Genomic DNA, 18033 nt, shown 5'->3' on the forward strand with positions numbered 1-18033 from the left:
TGAGTGTAGCTTGAGTTCACAATCTTAATTGCTGAATTAAAACCCTCCTTACTCTCTGAAACACAGAAAAGGAACTATTGTTGCTTTAAAATATTAGTTAAACATAACAATTAAATATTTTCATTTCTAGCAACTAAAATAATTCACTTTCTCTAAAGCAAAGGTTTTCCTCTTTCTCCTTTGTAAGACTTGAGCTTGTCATTATGTAATTCAAAGACCTTCTAAATAAGGTGCTGAAACTATCACTTTTATTGAAAATTTAACAACTGGAAAGAAAACGTTGAAGGCAGGAACTTTTTGTTGATAAATTCAAGTGGCATGAATGAATGAATTCAATTTTTTTGGTTTGTGTATTTTTTTGAGTTTAGGCTTTCTGGTAATTTTCATAAATAAATATTATTCTGGAAGTGCACAGGTTAATATAGCTCCCAAACTAGTTTTTCTAGAAAACCCTTAAATCAGGGATTTTAGCTTAAGCCTAAGCCAGGTTCATGCAGCATTCTGGCCCATGTGAATGAGTTCAAAAATTTTGCATAGGGAAGATAGAGGATATCCTGCATTCATGAGTGTCCTGAGCAAGGTTTCATTCCCACAAAGAAAGAACTGGATCAATGCTAGAGAAAAGGGGTAACCTTGTTTCTGCCTCTTCAGAGTAATTCCTAATACCCAGACTAATCACTGATACAATTACTAATATTTTCACAGCTTCTCCAGAAAGGAACCTTACAACTTCAGGAGATGGTGACCTTGGCTCAGAGTTCTGCCCTCTCACTCTCTGCCATTGTGGCTTGAGGGGCATTGGTGGTAGCTGCTGCTTTCGGTGTTCACAGAGAGCTGAATATCACTCTGTGTCTGGGACAGAAGAGGACCACCAGGTAGGGGCCTTTAAAAAGACTGCTTTGTAACACAACAGAGGAGGCAGTTCTTGAGAATTCTCATGCTTCTTATGACAAACTGAAGCTGAACTGAGGTGGAGTCAGGAAATACTATTTTGTGATAATTGGTTTGATGATGTATTTATTTTGTGACTGCATTGACCTGGGAAACGTGGGTCTTCCTCCAACTTATACATACATTTTATTTTTATTATTATTTTTAAGATTTATTTTATTATTTATGCATACAAGAACTGGGGTAGAGGCCAGAGGTGCAGGAGGTGAGAGTATTCACCAGAGAAAGAGCAGGGAGCAGAGCAGTTAGATATACTAAAATACACTGCTGGGGGAGAGCAGCGCCTAGGACAGGAGAAGTCTGCTGCACCATGTGGGTTAGTTCCCTGGTCGAGGATCGAACTCTGCCGCAGTGGCTGCCGATAGTTCCATAGTGCTGAGACTCAACACCTTGTGCCACCAGGGAGGCCCCTTATACATACATTTTAGATATTTTATTTTCCAATTTTTTTATTTAAGGGAAATTGATTTTATTTTACTGATTTCTATAGTCCAGGAGTTCCATTTGGATGTCAGGCAGGAAATATCATGTCAGAGTATCTATCAGCAGATAAAGTGTGATTTATTAAAACACTATGGTGCTACCATGAGATACCATCTCACACCAGTGAGAATGGCACATATTAAAAAAACTAGCAACAACAAATGTTGGCGAGGGTGTGGAGAAAAAGGAACTCTTCTGCACTGTTGGTGGGAGTGCAAACTGGTCCAACCACTATGGAGAGCTGTGTGGAGATTTCTGGACCTACTAAACAGAGAGCTTCCATATGATCCAGCAATTCCACTCCTAGGTATTTACCCAAAGGACACAGAAACATCAATTCCAAAAAGCACCTGCACCCCTATGTTTATAGCAGCACTGTTTACAATAGCTAAGCTTTGGAAACAACCCAAATGCCCAAAAATAGATGACTGGATCAAGAAGATGTGGTACATATATACCATGGAATATTACTCAGCATTCAAAAAAGATAAACACATGCAATTTGCAGCAACATGGATGGCGCTGGAAGGGATCATGCTCAGCGAAATAAGCCAAAAAGAAAAAGAAAAATACCGGATGGTCTCACTCATAGCAGGAATCTAGAAAACTTAAATAAGGGACCAGGAAAATGAATATAAGAAAGTGAAAATCAAAATCAACAAAAAACTATGAACCAGAGACACTTTTTGGGGGGTGGGGGGCGGGAGGGGAAGGATTGGGGTCAGAATGGTGCGTTTGCAATTGTATGGGGGAATATAAAAATAAAATTTATTATTTAAAAAAAAATACATATAAAATTAAAAAAAAAAAACACTATGGTGCGAGGGTCACTGTAAAATACCATGGAACATATATATCAGAGAATATATATGTCAGAGGGATGGAAACAAGGAGTGTGTGGCATAGCCCTACCTCAATTAACTGTGCCATAACTGTGGGTTTTTTCAGTTTTCTTGATTATGGGCTAAATGTTTGCCAGTGGTTGCTAAGGGTTGTGATAAATGCTACCTCTTATAGAAGGAGTATGGCTTTCAGGCTTCCATTGAAAGAGCTGTCTATTGCTGGGTCCCTATAAATTTGGGGGATAAACTCAAATGGGGATTCAGAGCAAGTAGACCCCATGGAAGCCCACCAGTAGGTAGCTTTCAAAGGGTCTGGAGTTTGGGAAAAATAGGAGTGCATGCTCGATATAGGTTCCTGAGGCCAGAGGCTTTATTCATTTTGTTTGCTGCTGTAGTGACAGCACCTCGATTGGTGTCACTGGTTAAGTATTTGTTGAATGAATAAATGGACATGTAATGCATCTCACATGTTGCACAGGAGGGGAACAAGCTTAAAGCATATAAGGTGATCACAGAGTTTCTTCAACTGAAATTATAAGTTGTTACTCTAGAAAAGGAATGTGTAGTCTTCTCCAGAAGGTTGGACCAGTATCCCTGAGTTTGTCACAGGGATAGCTGGACAGAAATATCTAGACCAAAGGTTGCTGAGAAAATATTGTAATCCATTTAGACTCTTGTTCAGCTATTTAACTTTCCCCCTTGCCTCCCTCATGCCTATCTTCAAGAGAGTTTTATAGGATAGAGAAGCAGTACATCCTCTTAGTTATATTAGTCACCTACTACAGAGTAACAAGATTACCCTGAAATGTTGCAAGGTGTTGCAAAATTTTGCAAGATTTTAGAATCCAGTTGCTGCTTAACTGGGTGGTGATGGCTGATGGTCTTTTGAGGATGGAGGTAAGCAGTTGGTCAAGGCTGGACTGGAATCAGTGAGTTGGCTTCCAAGATCATTCACATGGTAGTTGTAAGCCTCAGTTCCTCAATGGCTTTTGGTAAGTTGGCAGATTCTAGTTATGCAAACTTCTTTATAAGGCTGCTCAAATATGGCATACTCTTTCGCACAAGTTATGATGTGACAGAGTTGGAGATAGAAATAGAGATAGAGACAGAAATGAGAGTGCAAAAGAAAGCCACAGCATTTTATAATTCTATTGCATAGATGACATCGTATTCCTTCTGCTTTATTCTGCTTTCACACTAGCCAACTTTGGAACAATGTGGGAGTGTGTGAATACCAGGAGGCAGGGATCCTCAGAGTGATCATAGAGTTTTGCTACAGTAATAGTTGTGGGCATTGCTGCAAAATAGCGTGGGGTCCCTCAGGAAGGAATGGCCTAATGTCACCCTTCACCCTTTGAAGAGTTTATAGTCTATGCTGGGCTATAGAAATATTTAAATAATCACTTTTTTTTTTTTTTTTGCAAAGTAAGTTATCTACAAGTTCAAAATAAAATCCAAAGATCTGTCCCTTGAGTTTTCTGCTATAGTATTTGAAATGGGAAGCTTTTGAAGCCATCTGATTTGGGGTCCAAGATCAGAAATTGATTTCCAGTCTAGCATTCTTTTTTTTTTTTTTAAAGATTCATTTTATTTATGCATATAAGAACTGGGCACACACCAGAGGTGGGGGGAGGTGAGAGGAGTCACCAGAGAGAGTGAGGCGCAGCCAGGAAGACAGGAGAGGTCTGCTGCTTCCTGGCTGGCCGGGGATCGAACTCGTGCTGCAGAGACTGCAGACAGCTTCATAGTGCTCTGTGCTCAACTCCCTGCGCCACCAGGGAGGCCCCAGTCTATCATTCTTAATCAGTTTCTGTGTGAACTGTCAAAAAGGCAAAAAGGAGTATTTTTCACTTTACTTTCAGTCTTCACTTCAGTTTCAGTTTATTTATTTCACTTGAGCTTTCATTAGTTAATTTTCTGGGAAGGGAATAAGGGTAAATTCTTTTGATCCCTTCAAATCCTCTTTTTCTGACTTGCACAAACTCATTTTAACTTTAGGACTGTCTTCACTGTAGGGACTCCCTGAAATCTCTAGTAGAGTCTCTCCATCTAGAGAGCTTATAACCAACACAATCTCCCAGTTTATGAAAACAATTCAAAGAGAGGACATGCACCTGTGTCCTGGTGCAACTGGAGAGACATCTGAGTTCAAAGAGACAAGACTTTTCCACAGATCGAATTCAGTAGACTCCCTCTCTTTGTGGAGTGTTTCCTTCTTTTCAGGGCTAGTGAGGTGTTCTTGTAGCTGCAATCCCACAACGGGGAACAACCTGCAAAATAAAAGTTGCAGATGTTATGTTTGAGATCCACGTTTGAGCACACAGAACGGCTCAGTACAGGGTTCATTTTGCCGTGGTCCCCAGCTTCGGCATCCCATTTGGGTGATGTGAACTGACAATGGGCAGCCCTTCATCTCTCACCACAGCTGACCTGGCTACACCACAAGGAGTTAAAGCTGTCCCTCTGCACACAGCAACACGGGAGCAAGGGAGGCTCTAATTGCTACTCTGGAACTGCAGGGGGATCAGTAGATGCAGTGATCTAATAGTTTTTTTCCACAGCTATTGTTCTGATCACATGAGGGCTACTGGTAGTCCTTATAATCCAAATTTTCCAAACCCTGACACTTGTCGTAATTTGAGTTTGAATTAATGTTTAAGCCATTTTGTTCCTTACATCCTTGAAATTACTACACAATAAAAGTGTAAGTTGCTGAACTTCAGCTGTTTTCTAAAACCACAGAGTGAATAATAATTACAATGGCCTTTTCCACTGCTCGGATAAACTCTGCTGGTAGGGATTAATACAACTTGATCTCAGCATTCCGATGAGGGAGTGGTTCTATTAAACCACTGAGTTTGACTCTGGCAACATAATTCTTTACAGTAAGTAAATGTAGGAAAATCTGGTTCTTGTTTAAAGGGATAGAGGAGTTACTTATCAAAATTTTGCTATGATCTAATTCATCTACTTAATATATATTCTTCAATAAGTCACAAGACTAATTGTCCAAATTATAGACTCTAGTTACATAAGTCATTTCTGCCAACTTTCCTGGTGCTAAGAAAGTCATAATTTAAACAGCTATTTTTATGTAGGTCTCTGATGAGAGAGGAAATAGTGCATGAATTCAACAAATGGGAAAGCAAGCAAATGAACCTTTTTGGTAAACATATTCTTTTTTACTCTTCTTTGCGTCTAGTACTTTATTTCCACTGTTGGACCCATTGGCATAAGGTAGAACTGCTTGTCAAAAGCCAGTCTGCTTAGCATAATCTAGGTCCCAAGGACATTACATGATTGTCCTACCAATAACAAAACTTAGCCCTCACATATAGTGTTTTGAAAACTCTAAACAGAGCGTGACAGAAAGTGATGTGAATAGGTGCATGACTGCAAAATGTTTCAGTGGTGGCTATTTTGTTGCATGGTCATACTGCCATTTGGTTGTTATCAATGGCTTCACAAAGGTCACTTTATTCATTTGTTCATTTTTTAAAGCACTTGTTGAATTTGCTTTGTGCCAGACAGAGAAGTAGGTATGGTAACAACAGACGTGTCATAGTTGTAAGAGCTTGTGTTTTGAAGACTAATTGTGTGAGTTAAGTTCCCAATTTCTGACATGCTGGTAGCCTTGGGCTAATTACCTGAGTTCTGTGTGCCTTGGTTTCTTCAACTATAAAGTGAGGATAATAATTATATCTATCTCTCATAGAACTGATGTTAGAATTAAGTGAGTTAATATAGGTAATGTAAAGTGCCTGTTACAGAGTAATGCTGTATGTTTTAGTCATTATTGTAAATATTACTAAAAAGAGTCTCAATGGATGATTTTCATCTAAATCTCTTCCCATCACTCATTGCATAGCATTCTTTTTTTTTTTTTTAGATTTATTTATTTATACAAAAACTAGGGTACAGGCCAGAGGCATGGAAGGGTGAGAAAATCCACCAGAGACAGAGTAGGGAGCAGAACAGGCAGAATGACAGAAAACACTGCTGAGGGGAGCAGGGATTGAGACAGGAGAGGTCTGCTGCGCCCATGTGGGTATCTCCCTGGCCAGCCAGGAATCGAACCCACACTGCAGAGGCTGCGGACAGCTTCACAGCGCTGTGCTCAACCCACTGTGCCACCGGGGAGGCCCTACATAGCATTTCTTTTTTTTTTTTTTGTGGGACCCTTGCCAGCAGCCGGGGAACGAACCAATGCTACAGAGGCTGCGGGCAGCCTTGCAGCCCAGTTGTCAACTGCTGCGCCATCAGGGGAGGCCCACTTACATCGCATTTCTTTTAATAACTTTTATTAACCTTAAAATAAATGTTCATAGACCTTCAAGAATTATAGTAGTATTTTGGCAACTTAGACCCTTATTTTATAGATGAAAACAAGTCTGAAAGGTTATATGAATGGCTGAAAATAAAAAAAGCTTAGTTGATTGTAATGCTGGTATTAATATCCTATATATGCCTTTTACACCTTCACTGTGATTAAAGGTCAAGATTGTATAGCTTTGGGAGTTTGAGCTCAGTCCTAGACCAGAAGATAGGAGGCTTATACCTCTCTTGCAACCTCTGCCTTGTCAACAACAACATCCATCCTTTCTAAAGCCAGAGTTAATGGCTTTGAATTTCCCTTAAAAAAAAAAAAAAAACAACTCTGGTCACTTTCCCATCCTATAAGCATTGGTAAAGCTAGCATTAATCCAAAAGCAAAGGAAATGTGAGTATCTGCCTTTTCCTGTGGGTCAGTCACTTCTTTGGTGACAGGAACCATCCCATTAGCTTACACAAAAGGGAAGTTTATTAGAACTAAAAGAAAATGTGAGAAATAAGCTTTGGGAAGTGTTTAGAAGTCTAGAATTAGTTCTCATTCCATCAGGAATCCCTTTGTCTCCTATCTCTGCTCAAGAACATTAGCTTAATTCTCCCCTGCCAGCTTTCTCCACGTGGAAGGGACATGGCTATCACAGCTTCAGATTCAATATTTTGTAGTTCTCTGATTATGAGACACAACAGACCTGGTTTCCCTACTGTCAAGGGGAGGAGGGAGTTACTGCACTTGTCATTTGTGGACTGTAGAACAAAGGGGAGGATGCAATTAGCCCTCACGCTTTTTGTAACAAACTTTTTCTGACATCCATTAGTTAGTCTGGAGTTTAAGAGCCCAACAAACCTTTCTTGAAGAAAAACATAAGCAACTTCCCTAATTTTTAATCATCACTTACTTTTTTTAAAAGATTTATTTTTTATTTATACAATAGCTGGGGTATAGGCCAGAGGCACAGAAGGGTGAGAGGATTACCAGAGACAGAGCGGGGAGTAGAACAGGCAGACAGACTGAAAGCACTGCTGAGAGGAGCAGCAGGTGCGACAGGAAAAGTCTGCCGCGCCATGTGGGAATGTCCCTGGCCAGCTGCAGAGGCTGCGGACAGCTTCACAGGGCTGCGCTCAACCCGCTGTGCCACTGGGGAGGCCCTTACAATTTTTTTTAAAAGATTTATTTTTTATTTATACAATAGCTGAGGTACAGGCCAGAGATGCGTGAGGGTGAGAGATTCGCCAGAGACAGAGCGGGGAACAAAACAGGCAGAATGACTGAAATACACTGCTGAGAGGAGCAGAGGGCGGGACATGAGAGGTCTGCCGCGCCATGTGGGTTGCTCTGCGGCCAGCAGCACTGCAGAGGCTGCGTACAGCTTCACAGTGCTGCGCTCAACTGCCTGCGCCACTAGGGAGGCCCATATCATCACTTACAATTTTCTAAGAACTTATATTTGACCTTACATGGGGAAGAAATTTATGTGCGATGTGAAAAATAAGAAAACTACAGATCTAGTTTGCTTATGGTCACATATTTAATAAGTAATCAAATATGAACTAAAAAGATGATTTTGTTTTATCAGGAATTCATTCTCTGTATTTTACTAAATCAAGGCAAGCAAACGTGTTAACTGTTTTTTCAGTTTATAGGCAAAAAAGGTAGTGGAGGCAATATGCCAGAATGTTTGTCGAATGAATCAGTGTCTTGCTCATGTCAGAGTGAAGATTTAACAAGGTGGAAAATAGAAATGAAGGTCTATGCAACAATGAAGTCCTAGCAGCTTCTCCTGACATATATCCATCAGGGCTGGCACTCTTCCTCAGTACTGGCTGAGGGAAGTTTTTCCTTATTTTCTTTCCTGACTCATATTGTCAGATCCTTGTGTTTGATTTTAGATTGATTATGACAGCACGTCCTGTTTACTTGGATTAGTTCACAATTATTCCTTTTGTCTTCTGTTCTGTAACACAAGAGTGACTTTTTCATACCTGACCGGATGCTTAACATGTCTTTTATGTGTTTAAGTTTGTTTAGTTCTTGCAAATATGTTTCGCAACAACCCTATCAACTCATAGGAGGTGGGAGTGATAGTGTGTAGAGTGAAATTCTACAAGTGCTTTTGCCTAACTGTGAATGAAAGGATTCATTCTATATTTAGTATTACTCAAAACAATTCTTAAAGTGATCCAATTTACTAATTACATCAGTCATGATGTCTTCACTGAAAGTTTTTGATTTCCAAAATCAGAACTTGATACAGTGAGTAAGGACTTAACAACAGTTTTGCAAAAGGCTTACTTCTTTTTCAAACCTGGGAAACCACTTACCGAATCTCAGAGACGTTAGAACATAAACCTTCTGCGCCATAATTGCCAGTGAAACCAGTTTTTAAAATGACACCTTACCACCAAATAGCCAACAATAGAGGCATTTCATAATTGGTAGCAACTGACCCTTTTCAACTTTCATTGAGATGAGAGATGCGATTCAATCTGTAGTTTTCCCTTTGAAGCCTTAAACTCTTTGTAAAGAAATGAATTTACTTTTCATGAAAGCTAAGGGGCTGGCCCAGTCTATAAGTAGTGGAAAATTCCCATGTGTACGGTGTTTTGGAACCACTGAATTTGGATCAACGAATTTGAAGTGTGTGTGTGTTCTGACCAGATCCATGATTGCTTACACAGGTGACTCAATGTGCTACCTCACTCATTACTTAACTATAAATGCAAACATTGGGCTTTCTAAGTACTGATTGTCTACCTAAAAGGAAAAATAAAATGAGCTCTACATTTAGGGTCTTATTCTTAGATGCTCACTCATTTTGTTCCAATGTAAACAAATCTACATCTCTTGGCTGTTGCTTTGTTTTGAAGACTTTCCCTCCTAAAATCACAGCATAACATCAGTAGTTTTCTCAAAGCCTGTGCCGTATTTGGGTTCCATGTCCTCTCTTTCTTTGTTCTTAACAATCTTCTTTTCATTTATCTTTTGCATGAATTCTTTTGTGCTCTTGGTTATTATCCGTCCTTTATACTCTTCACTGAGTCTCATAGTGTCTCAAAGAGATCTCTTTGGAATAATAAGTGGTGAAAAAGAGAGGCACTTACTCCCACTGGCACTGTTAGGTTTGTTTTTGGGTTTCAGAGTCTTAGTTTTCCTACCATTCTGATAAAACCTCTATGAATAGAGAAAACTCAGTTTTCAGATAGTCCTAAAATGACTCAGAGCTCTAGAAACGAAAGCACTGTCCTGAAACTTCTAAGACTCATTCACATTTTTTTGTCAGCCTAGATTTCTTTCTCTGACAGAGAGGACTTCCCTCTGGCCTTTATTATCAAGCCCAGAGTTTAACTTATAGTGAGTTACATAGATGAGGAAGATCCTAGACATTGGGTCCCATGTAAATCACGTGCCTATTTGACAGCAGCCAATCTGCATCTTAACAAGTTATGAACATTTGGTCTTGTGTTCAAGACATTCTCTCAGAATATTACCCTACATCACTAATGACCATTAAGCCCTCTTTTTGTCTAACTGGGAATAATTACTCTGCAAACTTGATATTAAATTAAAGTCATTTTTATTCTTTTTAAATAAGTGTTTGAGACACCCCTCCCCCCACCAACACCTTCTTTCTTTACCTATCTTGGGTGTGCAAGAAGACTGGGGAGCAAGTAACAGATATGTGCCTTACTTTCAAATGGTAGCAAGGTGAGAAAATGAATCTGATCAATCCCTATTGCTTTTGGCTATCAAATAGTGTCACAGTTGAAGCCACTTACCAGGAAAGGTAGTGTTTGTCAGAGTTGTGATGGCCCTATGATTCTATACTGATCTAGACCCTAACTCACGAGGACTGAGTTCCACTCTCTCAACATTAAATTTGACTCTTTTCCACACAGGCACCTCTCAGGACATATATATGCTACAGAAATCTGGCCTGACACTTAATGATCAGATCTATAGCTCTCTCTACTTTTGGATCATTTGAAGAGTTTGAGTTCCTTCATTCTTAAGAAATTTAACTTCTTTGAGAGAGGATACTTAGTAAAACTTAGATACCTTGTTTTATCTTCCAAGAGATTTCAGAGTTTTTCACAGGCATTCACAACTGCTTTTGTGATTGTCCTTAGGCCACATCTCCAATGATTAGAGATAGTTTTATGATAGTTACATAGAAAGTTTAAGTTGATTGCTAAACTGGGATATTTTTTTGAAAAGGCAGTGCTAGTAACTACATCAGGAATCCAATAATAAACAAGGAGAACTGGAATGTTTGGTTATTATAAACTTTTTCCACTAAAGAGGAAAAGGGAACAAATTTAATCTATGATGGGCATTTTACTATAATGGAAAAGATTCTACTAACTTAAACTTAGACAGAAAAATCAAAGTTTGTGGAAAAATAAAACCAAAATGAATGTCATATTTATTGCACAAAATCCTATAATCAGTCTTCATTTACATAATCAACACAACTACATGCCAGCACAGTAACCACAGGTAATATTCATATAACTAGACGCAGTTCTTGTTTGATTTTTAAAACTAAAATAACATGTCAACTATACATCTGCTGTTTCTCCTGTGTGAAATTGCTGGTGCTTCTTTTTTTGGATGACATTAAAGTTAATACTATGTTTAATGCCTTAGTAAATTCCTTCTTTGCTATCATTTAAATATTCCTTTATAAAAACAGCAGTTGAAGGAATGGTTTGGATTGGGAATAAGCCAATATTCTACTCTCCTTAAAACTGGAGAATGTGATGACTAAGAAAAATGTGCCTCCTGGCTCAGTATAAAGATCAGTGATTGGTTATTGTGGCTGCATTCAATGTAAATCTCCTCTAACCTTCCAGCTCAGAAGACAAAGTGCTCCCAGTTATATTTGACAGGATCTGGAAGCTTATGTTGTAATTGAAGCTTCTTCTGAGTTAACTTGTGGGCAGATGCCCATTCACCTGGCATAATTAGATTCAACAGAGTCTAAAAATGCCTAGGTTTATTATAATAACAACTCTTGTGAACTTTAAAAAAATGGTAGAGGCCATTTTGTTTGCATTCCACAATGCATGATCTTTTGTAAGCCTTGCTGTGCAGGGGAGATTTTTGGGCTTTCTCCCAAAATGACTCAGTTCTTGTCTGCCTGTTCTATGAATCAGTTACCTGGAAAATAATCTAATTTACAATTTCAGTGGTAAGTTACAAGTAGGGACAACTAGAACACAGGTTGTCTGGTATGCATAAAAGCTCTGCCTATGAAGGTGAACATTTAGGTCAACTGGTGACACAATGGAGGGGTGTTAGGGGGTCATTATGGTGTGCATGCATGTGAGTACATCATGCTCACAGGAGCTGGAGACACATTGTGAAGCCTTAATCTTAGGCACTGACACAACTCATAACTCTGTCAGGTATCTGGAGAAGGTAGAACAACAGTAGTATAAATTTAGCATCACTCCTAAAAAAATGCCCCAAATTCTAAAATATACCATGTGATTGAACAGTTCATTTGTTACATGCTGCCTCATGTTTTCCGTAACTTGTTTCTACTATGATTGTCTTAGCTCCCCAAATAGATTGTTAAAAGGTAGAGTCCCAAGAAACTTGAAAGTGAGGTGCTAACATTAAAGTCCTCTCACCTCCTCTTTCCTGGTGTCCTTCGTACCCTTATGGCCCCCAAACATTAACATCTTTAGTTCTATCCTCTTTCCTCCACTAGGACCTAGTTTGACCTTTCCAATTAGGCAAATCTGGTTACAATCCTAGCTCAATAGTTATGGTGTCATCTTTGACAAGTTATTTATGTCCTGGTTTCCTGATCTGTATATAAGGTAAAAAAAATTGGGTGGTTGTGGAGATTAAACGAGATACGGTATTGAAATGTCTTACACAATGCCTAGCATGTATTATAAAGGCTCCTTATAGCCTTCAGTCAAATCCTTCCCACTGGTCACATTACACTTACAGGGGCTTTCTTTTGACTGGTTCACATAAATTACACCTAGAAAATGAAAGTTGTGTACTTTCAGAAATGAAGAGGCTTTAGAAATTATATGGACTGGAGGCTTTTAGGGTTTTCTGTAGGATCTCAGGAGCTCCTGGGTGTGTCATTGTTGCCCAATGAGAGGAGGTGCTGGGAAACTCTGACTTTTTTTTTTGTATTTTTTTTTTATTTATATCTTTTACATCATTGTGTATTCCTCATAAAATCCCCACCACCAATTCACCCGTGAAGCATCACCATAGTCCCTTGTGCTGTTCTGCCCCTGTTTTGATCCCTTTTCCTCCCTCCCCCTCGCATAATGTCTGTGATTTATGGTTGCCTGCTAATTTTGTTGGTTTATTATTATTTTTTTTTCCTGATCCCTTATTTGGTTTCCCTATATTTCTCCTATAAGTGAAACCATTCAATATTTTTCTTTTTCCTTCTGGCTTATTACACTGAGCATGATCCCTTCTAGCTCCATCCATGTTGCTGTGAATGGCATGAGTTATCTTTTTTGATTGCTGAATAGTATTCCATTATGTATACATACCACTTCTTTTTTTTTAAGATTTATTTATTTATGTATATAAGAGCTGAGGTATAGGCCAGAGGTGTGGGGGGTGAGAGGATCCACCAGAGACAGAGTGGGGAGCAGAACAGGCATCCATTGAAATACACCGCTGAAGGGAGCAGTACACGAGACAGGAGAGGTCTGCTGCTCCATGTGGGTCACCTCTCTGGCCAGGAAATCTAACTTGTGCTGCAGTGACTGGCAATAGCTTGATAGCGCTGTCTTTAACCCCTGCACCACCAAAGAGGCCATATACCACATCGTCTAGATCCAGTCATCTATTTTTGGGCATTTGGGTTGTTTCCATAGCTTACTTGTTGTAAATAGTGCTGCAGTAAACATAAGGATGCAAGTATGTTTTTGAGTTAATGCTTTTGCGTCCTTTGGGTAGATTCCTCAGAGTAGAATTGCTGGGTCATATGGAGACTCCATTTTTAGTAGTTTGAGGAACCTCCACACAGCTTTCCACAGTGGTTGGACCAGTTTGCACTTCCACCAGCACTATAAGAGAGTTCCTTTCCCCCCACATTCTTGCCAACATTTGTCTTCTCCTGTTTTTTTAATATGTGCCATTCTCGCTAGTGTAAGGTGGAATCTCATTGTGGTTTTGATTTGCATTTCCCTGGTTACAAGAGATGTTGAACATTTTTTCATATATCTGTTGGCCATTTGCATTTCCTCTTTGGAGAAGTGTCTTTTTAGCTCTTCTGCCCATTTTTGGACTAGATTGTTTACTTTGTTTTTGTTGAGTTGTGTGAGCTCATTGTAGATTTTTGTGATCAAACCTTTATTAGTTGTATTGTAGGGTATTTCTTTGTTTTGGTTAGTGTCTCTTTTGCTGTATAGAAGCTTTTTAGTGTGATGTAATCCCAGTTGTTTATCTTTTTGTTTGTTTATTTTAGATTTATTTATACATACAAGAACTGGGATATAGGCCAGAGGTGGAGGGGGGGAGGTGAGAGGATTCACCAGAGAGAATAGGGAGCAGAACAGGCAGACTGATTGAAACACACTGCTGAGGGGAGCAGCAGGTGAGATAGGAGAGTCCACTGCACCATGTGGGCAGCTCCCTGGCTGGCTGAGGATTGAACTTGTGCTGCAGAGGCCACAGACAGCTTCACAGTTCTGTGCTTAACCCCTTGTGCCACCAGGGAGGCCCCCAGTTGTTTATCTTTTCCTTCACTTTCTTTGCTTTGGGGGATGTGTCTTTAAAAATGTATGAAATGTATGTCGTGTAGTGTTTTGCCTGTATTTTCTTCTGTATATTTTGTGGTTTCAGGTTCTTACATTCAGGTCTTTCATCCATTTTGAGTTGGTTTTTGTGCATGGTGTGAGGTGGTAGTCTAGCTTCATTCTTTTGCAATTTGCAGCCCAGTTTTCCTAGCACCATTTATTGAACAAACTGTCCTTTTTCCATTGCATATTCTTTGCTCCTTTGCCAAAGATTAGATGTCCATAAATATGTGGGTTTATTTCTGGGTTTTTAATTTGATTCCATTGGTCTGTGCGTCTGTTTTGATTCCAGTACAATACTGTTTTAATTATTATGGGTTTGTAGTATAGTTTGAAATCAGAACATGTGATTATCCTCTTTTTAGTCAGGAGAGTTTTGGCTGTTCAAGGTTTTTTTGTGGTCCCATATGAATTTCATCAATATTTGTTCTATTTCTTTGAAAAGTGTCAATGAAATTTTTATTGGAATACCATAGAATTGGTAAATTGCTTTAGGTAAGATGGTCATTTTGATGATGTTAATTCTTGCAATCCATGAACAGGGGATGTCTTTCCATTTCTTTGTGTCTTCTGTTTCTTTTAACAGTATCTTATAGTTTTCTTTGTATGTTTCCTTTATCTCTTTTGTTAGGTTTATTCCCAAGTATTTGATATTTTTGGTTTCAACTATAAAAGGGATGGATTTCTTAATTTCTTCTTCTTCAGATTGAATGTTTGCATGTAGGAAGGCTACTGATTTTTGTGTGTTGGTTTTATATCCTGCTGCTTCAGTAAACTGGTCTATAATTTTGATTAGTTTTTCTGTGAAGTTTTTAGAATTCTCTATGTATATTATCATATCATCTAACAAAAGTGATAGTTTTTCTTGTTCTTTTCCTATTTGGATTCCTTGTATTGTCTTTCTCTTGTGGGACTCTAACTTTTAACTTCGGACGTTGCTTTTATCAGTTTAAGCTAATGAGATTTTCTAAGATTTCATTTTGGGGCTACAAAAATATTATGTTAAAAATATTTTTTGCGGGGGCCTCCCTGGTGGTGCAGGTGGTTGAGTGCAACACTGTGAAGCTGTCTGCAGCCTCTGCAGTGCCAGTTCAATCCCCGCCAGCCTCGGAGCAACCCATGTGGCAAGCAGACCTCTCCTGTCCTTCCTGCTGCTCCCCTCAGCAATGTATTTTGTCAGTCTGCCTGTTCTGTTCCCCGCTCTATCTCTGGTGAATCCTCTCACCCTCCTGCGCATCTGGCCTGTACCCCGGCTCTTGTATAAATAAAATAAATCTTTAAAAAAATATATTTTTTGCAAAGCTGCTTTGACCAATACTTCATTTTTTTATATAAGGAAAGTGAGACCCACATTGCTTAGAGATGACTGTATTCCTTGCTCCCTTCACCCTGTCAAGTCACTGGACTCTTCGCTTTCTCTGCACACTTCTTTAATGCACTTGACCAGTCTCCATGTTGTACTCAGGTGACCCTTACTCTGTAAAGATTTACTAAATATAAATTCCCACAAAAGTTTCACAACTGCTTAGCATTAAAGCCCCTTCTATGAGTGTTGATACAATCCTTTCTAAGTCATTGATTGCCAAGATGGTTTTATAATCCAATGTACTTAGATTTCAAAAGGTGAACAAATCTTTAAAAATACTTTAAGAGCATTAGTCAAGTAATATCTAAACGTACACTATTAAATGTTCAAACAATGTAGAAATGCATGGAATAACAAGCAAAGTATTTCTTCCCTTATCAGCTTTCCACTGAGTGAGAAAAACTAACTTCTTACTCCACTACTAAGCCACTGTTCCTTCTAACTACATCATAAAGATGTTTCTAAGTGCGTGAAACCAATATCAGTCTTGAATATCTTCAATCTTCCCATTACATTTCATGATGTGAGTGTCACAGAAAAAAAAGTGAATCTTCTTTTTTTCTGTTACACTTGTCTTTGCAATGAATACTATTTTGTATACTTCCATGTACACATTTGAAAGTTTATCCCTAGAATAAATACCTGGAAAATTACACAACCAATTAAAAAATTTAATAGATGTTGACTGCTTTCCAAATTTCAGTATTCATTTGTATTTCCATTAGCAGAATACAAGAATATACTTCTCTTTATAATCTCAATTTATACAGAACATTTAAATTTATTTTTCTTCTATTATACTCTAAATTTTGTATATTTAAAATTTTCCAATCCAAAAACTACAGTGATTTAATCTTATTATATTTTATGTTTTTGTTTATTGGTGGAATTGAATGTTTATGCATATGTTATTTCCCTTTGTATCTTTTTCTGTAAATTATCTGTTCATATCAATGTATATTTTTCTATTGAGTTGTTTGTGTTTTTTTATTGATTTATAAGACCTTTATATATTTTGAATATTAATCCTTCAGCATAAAGGTCATTTATATTTTGTCTTATTCCTTTGCTGTATATGTATTTTCTCTTAAAATGCTGTTTAATTTTAAAAATTTTATAGTTCTTTTGAAATGTGAGATTTATGTTTTTACCACTACTTCCTTATGACTTCTGCATGTTCTCTCAACTCTTTCAAATCCAAATATTTCTTTCCATCATTTTTGTAGGATACTCTCTTGCCAGGATAACTGTAGCAGCCTCCTGATTTATTGAATTAATTAGTTTCCACCATTTCCTCCTTAAAACTCATTCTCCACACTTCCTTCATTAAAAAAAATGTCTACCAAACATTACTCCTCTCCTTAAAATTTGTTAATTGCTCTGTCCTACATTTCAGATGAAATGTAAACTTCTTATTCTGGTTTACAAAGCCAAAATTATCTGGTTTACCTCTCAGTCTTCATCTTATGTGGGTACAGTGCTTTAGCTACATAAAAAAATAAGCTAAATTTATTCTTAGCTTATGGACTTTTCCATGAGTTACTCTTCCTGATTATTAAATGTTCCAGCTTTTTGAATGACTTATTCCTTCTTGCCATTCAAATCTCAGTTTAAATTTAATCTTTCCTGTCATTTTCCTCCAAAAATAGGTTACTTTTGGTCATCACTTGCAACTTTAATTTTTATGACAACATACATATCACTCTTTGATCCTCTTTTTACTGGTTGGTTGCTAGTTGAATGATCTTTCTCTACCCATTCATCCATTCACCTATCCACGTAACCATGTACATGTGTACATGTTTCCATCCATTCATTTATTCATCCACCCATCCATTTACTACTCTTGAAATTTGCAATGATATTTTCAAAATGCGTTTACTGCCATTTAATACATTGGGGGATAAAGATAAATATGTATGTTAATTGTGGGATGGCCATATAACTTATCATCCAAATCTGAGATTTTTGAGAGCAAAAGTTATTTTAATTGCACTGGAACTTTCTCAGGCATGTGGTAATCCAATTAACTATCAGAAGTTCTTCTATTTAAATTATTGAAACTGCATAACATTTTAGTATCTTATTAATAAGTCTATGACTATTCTTATATTTTAATTTTTCTTGATGAACTTTACATTAATATTATCAAATCCACTTTATGTTGGTCTTTTTCTTGAGATTAAATTACATTGGTAGCAGAAATATTTTTCAGAAATATCCTGTATTCCATTTGGTCAGCAATGACATTTTATCTATTTATTTATTTATTTATAT

At 38.0% G+C, this 18033-nt stretch overlaps 1 protein-coding gene across 1 annotated transcript in view; it reads right to left on the reverse strand.

The window, feature by feature from the left end:
• Window positions 1–4374: 4374 nt before the first annotated feature.
• CCDC192 (coiled-coil domain containing 192) overlaps window positions 4375–18033 on the reverse strand; it is a 247052-nt gene continuing 233393 nt past the window's right edge. The window contains exon 7 of the mRNA XM_054694460.1: window positions 4375–4546. Coding sequence (XP_054550435.1) covers window positions 4425–4546 — 122 coding nt within the window. The 3' untranslated portion in view covers window positions 4375–4424. The remainder of the gene's footprint in view (window positions 4547–18033) is intronic.

This window comes from Talpa occidentalis, unplaced genomic scaffold, assembly GCF_014898055.3.
Source record: "Talpa occidentalis isolate TD23 unplaced genomic scaffold, MPIMG_talOcc4v2.1 talOcc4.13, whole genome shotgun sequence".
Lineage (NCBI taxonomy): Eukaryota > Metazoa > Chordata > Mammalia > Eulipotyphla > Talpidae > Talpa > Talpa occidentalis.